Here is a 9954-nt window from a genome sequence, read left to right as displayed (position 1 = left end):
ATGCAGTTCAGCCTACACATTGTGTTGAAGCAGTAGACGTCAATGATCTTCTGCATTACCATCCCCTCCATGCAGTAACTTCATTTGAAGAAACTGATGGCAACTTGTATATTTCCTTACGATACAGAGTGTTTTAAACACTCTAGGACCGTTTATGTTGTAAATAATTGTAAATAGTATTTTTACTACTTTATTTTTGCTCAAGATATTATTTTGGATCAGTTCCTTTATTTTTACACAAATTTAAGTAAGCCCCTTTGTCCGACACACAATGGAAGAATGCAGCTTCTTTTGAGGTATTCGACTTTTAGGCTAGAGTCAAGTAAGTACTCTTAAGTGATTTAGTATGCCAACATACAATGCCAAGAACAGATATTTGCCCAATTCATGATATTCTGCTTTATTGCTTATTTATAGAAATGGTAAATCATGTAATAGTACACTAAGAGACAATGTGTATATGTAAAAAAAATTGTGTTGCTCTATTGAATTCAAGTCAGAATTTTGAATAAGCCTTTCCACAAGGACCACACAAAATATATATTTATTATCATGGCACTGTATCATGAATTTGGCACTGTAAATTCTACACACTAATTATTATTATTATTATATTTTTGTTTTACTTTACTATGTATATATAGACCTTTGTCAGGTTAGATACCATATTGAATTTTTCATGTCTAAAAATCTCAGCCCGTGTCTTCTGTATTTCTTTCAACGTGACATATTTTAAATGTTTCGTAAGCTAAACAATTAAAATGACATTTTACAGTATAGCCAAATTAGATGACAGTACTATGCACGTTATTTATCAAAACAAACTTTGCTATGTTGTCAGCAGGTTGGAAATGCCTCTGTTCCAGCCATTCACATTACTGACACTGGAGAAACCACAGTTGCAGCAGAAGTTCTCTTGGCTTCCCATGAGGGGAGAGGGATTGCAGTGGTTTTAGAGAGAGAGAAAAGCATCACAATTAAACAGAGACGTGCGATGGTGCGAATCCTGGTGGCCTTTTTAATTGAAAAGTTTGGTGAAACGTGAGTGACAACTTTATTCTAACTACACAAGGATCATTTTTTGATTTACCGGTACATTTAAATTTACTTCTTGTATTTTATGAGTAGGCCAACTACTGAAACAAAGAAAGCTATGGCAATGGCTTTAATTGAAGAGTTTCCCTGCCTTAAAGACACCAGAGACATATAAGACAAAGACATATACTCCACCCGCCTCATCCGCAAAGCGACCACAATTGTGAGCGATGAAAGTCATCCAGCTCACAATTTGTTCAGCCTCCTGCCATCTGGGAAGAGGTACAGGAGCCTCTACTCACGCACTACCAGACTCAACAACAGCTTCATCCACCAGGCTGTTAGGTTGCAGACTTAATTTAAATGTCTATTTTATTGATGTCTATATATAGCGATATTTATATAGTTTTTAGCTATGTCTAGTTTTTTAACTTTAGTCTAGTTTTAACTACATGTTTTTGTCTTCACCGTGGGATGGAGCGAAACATAATTTCGATTGCTTTGTATGTCTGGAACATGTGAAGAATCGACAATAAAGCTGACTTTTGACTTTGAGAGGCAATGGCTATGTAAGTACCTAATTTTTTTTTCTTCTTTCACATAGTTTTAAGCCATATTTTATGCCAGTAAAAAATGCTCTGTATGTTTTGTGATACTTTTAAGGAGGCATTTTACAGACCAGGTCGGAAACCACCGACCAGCCACAGGCTTCATTGAGGAACGCCTACGGAACATTAGAAAGAGAATGAGAAAACTTTCCAGACCCCAAAGACGTGAAGAGGGCAGATCATTACCATCACCAAGGATGGTAATTCCTGGTGAGTCGTGAAATAATTAAATCCTTTTCAAAACATAATCATAACTTTATTATACTAAGTTAGTTAGGGAATGGACCCATTGACTCGGCTGATTTATCAAAAGCACAGCCATTCACTACAAAAACAATGGAAGTGTGGATGAACATTGTTTGGTTTGGTTACTTGGTACCAGACAATATTAATATGACAGACAGTTGATTTATTAGCTGATTAGTTCAAAGTTGATTGAGAGGTTCAAGATTTCCTAACTAAAGATTTTGTAAGATAAGAATCCTAAAACAAGTTCAGATAAGAGAATGCACTTAAGAAATGCTATTCTGTAATAGATAAATTGGATTCTGACTGAAATCAATATGGCCCCTGTTGCATAAACATGGCTTTATTGTCTACTGTATGACTGAGTTCATTATGCTAAAATAGTAAGAACAGCTCTATTGCTTGTGTGATACTTTTTAAATGTCATATCATTTGTCTGCAAAAACAGAACCTACTATTCCAACGGAGAGAGCCCAAAGTCTTGTGAGCTGGCTGAAAAATAATCACGCACCCATTAACCAAGTTGTAGCGAATATGAAGGAGACTTTCCTTATACCGGGCTAAGTGGATCCGACAGAATGGGGCAAAGAGCATCGCAGAGGTTGTCCGTGAGTTCCCGCATCTCTTGAACACGCCTGGCATGGTATGGGTTTAATGGAGTTATTAAAATTGTCTGTTAAATTTCTAATTTAATGTATTGCAGATATTATATAATAATTTAAAACACCCTATACCCCATTGTATTAGATTTCCCAAGACTTTGATCAGGTTCATGGAAAAACTGGGCTGAAGTTGTTTGAATCGTGGGTCACATTCTTTGCTGCCAGATTTTTAAGGATTGCAATTAAGGAAGAAAAGTTGAAGACTTTAGGTAGTTTGTATCATCATTGCATATTTATTTTACTTTAGTATATGTTTGTTATAGCTGGTCCTGTTTTTGAGATGTTATTTCTCTTTTCTGCAGAGAATAGAGGTGATGTTGCACTTTTGGTCCTCCCCCTTCTTCTTCCTGCCACGGTGTACAGAATTGGTCAGAAGGTCTTTCGTCCATCTATTGACGAAGGTAGAAAGGCTTTCATTGATCTTCAACCAGTAAGATTACCAGCAACATTAATCTTTATTGAAAGTGGGTCATATATGTAGTCGAAATGTAAAATCATTTTCGAATTTGGTGCTTTCTTGACCAAGAAAAGACAGAGTAACTTTAGGGCGCGTTTGTATGAAAGACAACAACTCCCACAATGCACCACATTGCAAAGCTCCGGAAGCCACTCCCACTAATCCAGAACGGCACGTATGAGGTATCCGTCTATCCGAGAAATCACTCTTCCGTCTACAAAGCTAGCTAACCACCAGAGCTTGAAATTAATTTCACACAAACATTAAAGTTAGTTGGCGAACTCATTAGTGAATTACTCCTCATTTGTATTTCTTTCGAAATGGTGAATTATTGCATGGTACCGGGATGTTCAGTCAGAACATATGCGGAGCGGAACTAGGATGGTTCACAACACAAACGTCCGTGTCCTCGTCTGATTCAGAGATTTCGTCCGGGAGAAATTGGCATAGTTGAAATTATTTGCAGCAGACGGACTCTATCTCTGTGTCCGTATGCGCACCGGCACCACCAGTCCGCCCCAGTCCGGGCTTCTCGTCCGCAACAGGCAGGTCTTCTGTCTCGGCTGCAAAAGTCGCCGGCACCTCCTGTTCCTCCATCCGCCTCAGCTGCTCTTCGCTATATTGCGGCTCGTAAAAGTAGCCACGAACTTTCTAAATCCTCTTCTTTCATATCATATTGAGTAAGTTACCTTCCGCCATTGTCGTAACTTCACATCTGGCTCCACAGCGCCTGTTAGCTTAGCTTCCAAACAAGATGGAGGATATTGCTTTTAGTTTCTGCAAGTGAAGTCCCACCCACTGATCTGTAATAGGTCTGTAGCGTGAGTGGGTCCCTCCCCCTGGATAAATGAGGAACGAGTGTTTGTAGTAGGGCTTGAGGTTAGTTGGTCGATTATTTTATCGATTAGTCGACTAATCTAACGACTAACATAACAATTATTTTTCGTTATGTATTTGATTCGTAAACGAGCACAGCATGAGTTAATGCTAACTAACGTTAAGTCGTGACTTGAGTTAGCTAACGTAACGTTAAAAGCTACTGCAATCTGCTTGCTACCGTTAGCTAGATCTAGCAGCTGTGACCTTTGCTGGTGCTGGACTAACCAAGGCATCTTAGCTCTGTGCAGTTTGTTCGTGCTAGGTTAGTAGCTACCGTTCACATTAGTTCAAAATCTGTTGGAACTATTTTTCTATTTTATTTAACTGTTTGAAAGAAAAAAAAACATTAAATTCAATTACTTTATTATTTATGACAGTAATCATAAGTAAATAATACATTGAAGGCTACATGCTGTAAAACGCAAATATTGAGAAATATTGCTTAAAAATAAGCAACCTTTTTATGCACACATTATTATTATTAGTAGTAGTATTTTTAATACATGGAGATGTAGCTAAATCTATTGTAGTACGTACAGTAAACTAATATCATTATTTCTGTAAATTTTTTCAAAGTTAAACCGAACTTTTATTTTGACGGGTTGCCGTGAAGACCTTGAGTTTCTGTGTGTGTATGATATGACGATAGTTTTTCTCAAAACGGTAAAATGCTCATGAAGTGACTCTCAGAGTGGCTCTGGAGATGAATTTCATCATGTCATCATATCTTGAGGCAGCAGAGACTAAAAACAGCGCGAGCGTCACTCGTTCTTCAGTGTGTGTGTGCGTGTGTGTGTGTGTGTGTGTGTGTGTGTGTGTGTGTGTGTGTGTGTGTGTGTGTGTGTGTGTGTGTGTGTGTGTGTGAGGTAAATGAAACCGCACGTCTGCGCCATCCATTCACACAGAGACAAGCAGAACATGCAGGGTTAATATTTAAATAGTCTTTTTGCAGTTTAATACACACAGACACTAACGTATATCGTGGTATAGGCTACAGTCCTCATAGTAAAAAAGTTAGTCTTGAGCCCGCGCTGAGATAAACACGGAAGCGACAGAAAGCAGCGCCTATTAGTGGGTACCGAATATACCCGGTACTACAGAAATGCTGGTACCGTCACATTTTCAGTACCGACTGGTACTTTGACAACACTATTGGGAATTCTGTGAAGAGGTTGCTGTTTCGTCCTCCATTCTGCAATGTTTCAGTCTCCCACGTGTGTGTGGCGAGCTGTACCTCCGGGAACGGTGCAAAAAAGAAATAAAGATGTGTCGACGAAAAAATATGACGTCGACGTAATTTTCACGTCGAATCGTCGACGTCATCGACGCGCCGCTACAGCACTAGTTTGTAGTCTCAACCCCTCTACAAAGATATTTGACTTCCTGCTTAGAATGACGCAAAATTACGATTTTTACATCATTATAAGCAGGAACTGCAACACTGAAATCCTTATTTCTCCCTTCTCAGGGGAAAATGAGGGAATAATGCTCCCTCTGTGTGTGAGTGTTTACTTTTCTCAGTCGATTTTAGCACGGTTCTTTGTTGCTAGGAAACTTTGTGTAGTTTACTGTGTTTTACTCTGGAAAAACGCTCGCGGCATTTGTTTGTGTCGTGACTTTTGAGTTTCGCGTGGCTAAACAGTGGGCGTGGCCATAAGCCAGCTAAGCATTTAAAAACAGCTAAGTCAATAGTAGTTGTCAGAAGAAGCAGTTGAACAGCAAGAGAAGACATCTGTGTGTGAGTGTTTACTTTTCTCAGTCGATTTTAGCGCGGTTCTTTGTTGCTAGGAAACTTTGTGTTGTTTACTGTGTTTTACTCTGGAAAAACGCACGCGGCATTTGTTTGTGTCGTGACTTTTGAGTTTTGCGTGGCTAAACAGTGGGCGTGACCAGCTGTATTCAACAATCAGGTATTAGGCGTGTATAAATAGGTTTAGTGCTCCGCGGCAGCGTGAAGCCCTCATCGCGTGAAGACCGAAGAGTGTAAAGACCAACGACTCTACCTGTGCGACTCCACCGAGCAAGGACACCGACAAGGCACTTGAGTATTAATTTCTATCTCTGTTTTATCTTATTGTAATTTCCTCTCTTTTCTACTCACCTGTCAACTGATCTTTCTGTTCGTGAGGTCTTACACCATGTGTTTTATAATCCCTACTATTACTAACATTCGTAAATCCAATGTCACACGTCGGAGGCGGCACAATCCTAACAACCTGCGTACCCTTCCCATGTCTTCTAGTACTATCTTCTCTTTTCCTATTGGTCTCTGGAATTGCCAGTCCGCAGTTAACAAAGCTGATTTCATTACATCTATTTCTAGTCATTCAGGTCTCAGCCTTCTGGCCCTGACTGAGACCTGGATCAGACCTGAGGACACTGCCACACCAGCTGCGCTCTCCACTAACTTCACTTTCTCACACACCCCTCGTCTGACTGGAAGGGGTGGAGGTACCGGTCTGCTCATCTCAAACGATTGGAAATTTTATAATTTACCACCTCTGTGTAACAACAACTCATTTGAATCACATTCTATTACCATCACTAGTCCTATTAAAATTCATTGTGTAGTTGTATATCGTCCCCCAGGTCAGCTTGGCAGTTTCTTAGAGGAGCTTGATGTGCTACTCTCATCCTTCCCCGAGGATGGTACTCCTCTCATAGTTCTTGGAGACTTCAACATCCACCTTGAAAAACCTCAAGCTGCTGATTTCCACACTCTGCTTGCCTCATTCGATCTCAAACGAGTATCGACTCCGGCTACTCACAAATCGGGTAACAAACTGGACCTTATTTACACACGCTACTGCTCCACTGACCATACTCTTGTCACTCCACTGCACACCTCAGATCACTTCCTCCTCACTCTCAATCTCAACCTGCCTCAGAACACAACACACACTCCTCCACAGGTCACCTTTCGGTGTAACCTAAGCTCACTCTCACCCTCTCGTCTATCCTCTTTGGTCTCGTCCACACTTCCTCCACCAGACCAGCTCTCAGCACTAGATACTAACTGTGCAACTGATACTCTTTTCTCCACTCTAACATCCTGCTTGGACAACTTCTGCCCCCTTTCCTCCAGGCCAGCCCGCCCCACTCCCTCTGCTCCCTGGTTATCTGATGTTCTCCGTGAACATCGTGCTAAACTCAGGGGTGCAGAGAGGAAGTGGCGCAAATCCAAAGATCATACTGACCTTGGTCTTTATCAATCCCTCCTCTCTTCCTTCTCTGCTAACATATCTACTGCTAAAATGACTTACTATCACAACAAAATTAACAATTCTTCTGACTCTCGCATGCTTTTCAAAACCTTCTCCTACCTTCTTAACCCTCCCCCTTCTCCTCCTTCATCAACCCAAACAGCTGATGATTTTGCCACATTCTTCATAAACAAAACTACCACCATCAGCGGCCAATTTACTAATCCACAAATTAACACACACATTTTACCAGCTAACACACACATTCTACCCTCTTTCTCCTTGCTTTCAGAGACCGAAGTCTCCAAACCCCTCCTTTCCAATCGCCCTACTACCTGTCCGCTTGATCCTATTCCCACTAACCTACTTCAAGCTATTTCTTCCTCTGTTATACCCACACTCACACACATCATAAACACATCTCTTCACACTGGTACATTTCCCACAGCATTCAAGCAGGCTCGGGTAACCCCACTGCTTAAGAAACCCACTCTAAATCCAGCACATCTAGAGAATTACAGACCGGTATCCCTTCTTCCATTCGTCGCAAAAACACTTGAATGAGTTGTTTTCAACCAGATCTCCTCCTTTCTTACGCAGAACAACCTCTTGGACAACAATCAGTCTGGCTTCAAAAGCGGACACTCAACTGAGACTGCTCTGCTCTCAGTAATTGAAGCTCTGAGATTGGCAAGGGCAGCTTCCAAGTCCTCAGTTTTCATCCTGCTGGATCTGTCTGCTGCCTTTGACACAGTTAACCACCAGATCCTCCTGTCAATCCTAAAGATGAAGGGGATCTCGGGTACTGCACTCCAGTGGTTCAAGTCTTATCTCTCGGGTAGGTCCTTTAGGGTGTCGTGGAGGGGCGAGGTGTCTAAGACCCAACATCTAGCCACTGGTGTGCCTCAGGGCTCAGTTCTTGGACCACTTCTCTTCTCAATCTACATGACATCACTAGGATCTGTGATTCAGAAACATGGCTTTTCCTATCACTGCTACGCTGATGACACACAACTCTACCTCTCATTCCAGCCGGATGATCCGACGGTAGCCACTCGCATCTCAGCCTGCCTGACAGAGATTTCTGGCTGGATGAAGGACCACCACCTTCAACTAAACCTCGCGAAGACAGAGCTACTTGTAATCCCGGCTAACCCAGCACTTAATCACAACTTCACCATCCAGCTAGGCTCGTCATCCATAACTCCATCAAGATCAGCCAGGAACCTTGGAGTGGTAATTGATGACCAATTGAATTTCACAGACCACATCGCTAGCACTGCCCGGTCATGCAGATTTGCCTTGTACAACATCAGAAGGATCAGGCCCTTCCTATCAGAGCATGCTACACAACTCCTTGTTCAGGCGCTTGTTCTATCCAGACTGGACTATTGTAATGCTCTCCTGGCTGGTCTCCCAGCTTGCACTGTCAAACCTCTGCAACTGATCCAGAATGCTGCAGCTAGAGTGGTCTTCAACGAGCCGAAGAGAGCACACGTCACTCCTCTCCTCACGAAATTGCACTGGTTGCCGGTCGCATCAAATTCAAGTCACTGATGTTTGCCTACAGAACAACCATTGGCACTGCTCCCCTGTACCTGAACTCATTACTTCAGACTTATGTGCCATCCAGAAACTTGCGCTCTGCAAGTGAGCGGCGTCTTGTGGTGCCATCTCAAAGAGGCACGAAATCTCTCTCTCGGACCTTTACCATGACTGTTCCCTGCTGGTGGAATGATCTGCCTAACTCAGCCAGAGCTGCTGAGTCTGTAGCCATCTTTAAGAAACTGCTGAAGACGTATCTTTTTCGGCAGCACTTAAGCACTTGATTCAGCACTATTAACACTTTCTTATCTTATCTATTCTAAAAATAAAAAATAAAAATGTGTTGCATTATATTGTGAAGGGTCATAGCACTTACATACTGTTGTCCTACTGCTAGTTTAATTGCTTCTATTGTTTCTCATTTGTAAGTCGCTTTGGATAAAAGTGTCTGCTAAATGAATAAATGTAAATGTAATCCATGACCATTCAAAAATATGACTGGGTTTCTAATGATACAAAGCTTAATGCAAATGGGTGAAGTTTCCCTTTAAAGTCTGCGTGAACCGGAAGTTGAAAACAAATTTTCTCCAGTGTTGTGACGTATTTCCAAGTGAAACGGAATATTGAACAGAGGGCAGGGTTTTACTGTAGCGCTCCTCCTTTCCATCTCTGCTCATAGCAGACTACGTCATCAGAAAAGGAACGCCATTCCAGACCGGAAGTAACTTTTCAGATTTTGATTAAAGATTACCACGGCAAACAATTTTTTTCTGTGTATTAACTTGCACAGATTAATTGTTCACCACAAGACTAGTAATATGCGCTAACAAAGTAAATAGGGTCAATTTTGATTTCATGTCGACTTTAAGCAAGGATACTGTACATCCAGCCAGTTGATATTGATTAAATATATTAATAAAAATATTGATTGTTGAAATCATGATGAACTCCATTTCATGATGAATTTTACACTGTTCTTTGTAATCTAAACTGATTTGAATCAACACTGAACTGACTTCAACTGAATAATGACACCGTTGCCATTGAAACAATCTCTATTTACTTTCTTTTATAGGTTGGAACGAACGAACATTGTGGAATTTCTAAACCGGGCAGAGTCCACAAAAACCCATCCCTTTGTCATGGCCATGGGAAATGTCCAGCAGATAGCACAATCCTTTGTCATCATCAATGGACAAGCTTTGGAACAAAGCACACTGCTTGCAGCTGTTGACGTATGCTTCAAAGCATTCTATGTATTTGACTTGAACTACCCCAAGCAGTGTGCTTCTACCTGGGAGTTCTTGCAGCATGTTATC

The 9954-nt window shown here is 41.3% G+C and overlaps 1 protein-coding gene and 1 long non-coding RNA gene across 2 annotated transcripts; both read left to right on the top strand.

Annotated features, from left to right (window-relative positions):
* The first annotated feature begins 1423 nt into the window (after positions 1-1423).
* On the top strand, positions 1424-2752 carry LOC307004115. The gene is made up of 4 exons (XR_013798918.1): positions 1424-1604; positions 1699-1853; positions 2338-2532; positions 2637-2752. It is a non-coding gene; the product is annotated as an uncharacterized lncRNA (long non-coding RNA).
* A 1766-nt stretch (positions 2753-4518) lies between these two features.
* On the top strand, positions 4519-9540 carry LOC307004083 (uncharacterized protein). Its single transcript, XM_079623032.1, has 3 exons — positions 4519-6338; positions 6477-6662; positions 7691-9540. The coding sequence occupies exons 1-3, from the start codon at positions 6026-6028 to the stop codon at positions 7741-7743; spliced, it is 552 nt and encodes a 183-aa protein (XP_079479158.1). The 5' UTR covers positions 4519-6025; the 3' UTR covers positions 7744-9540.
* Positions 9541-9954: the final 414 nt, after the last annotated feature.

The sequence above is a fragment of the Phoxinus phoxinus genome, assembly GCF_949152265.1.
Source record: "Phoxinus phoxinus genome assembly, chromosome: 9".
NCBI classification, from domain to species: domain Eukaryota; kingdom Metazoa; phylum Chordata; class Actinopteri; order Cypriniformes; family Leuciscidae; genus Phoxinus; species Phoxinus phoxinus.
The sequence above is the reverse complement of the archived record's forward strand: the minus strand, read 5'-3'. Positions and strand labels throughout refer to the sequence as shown.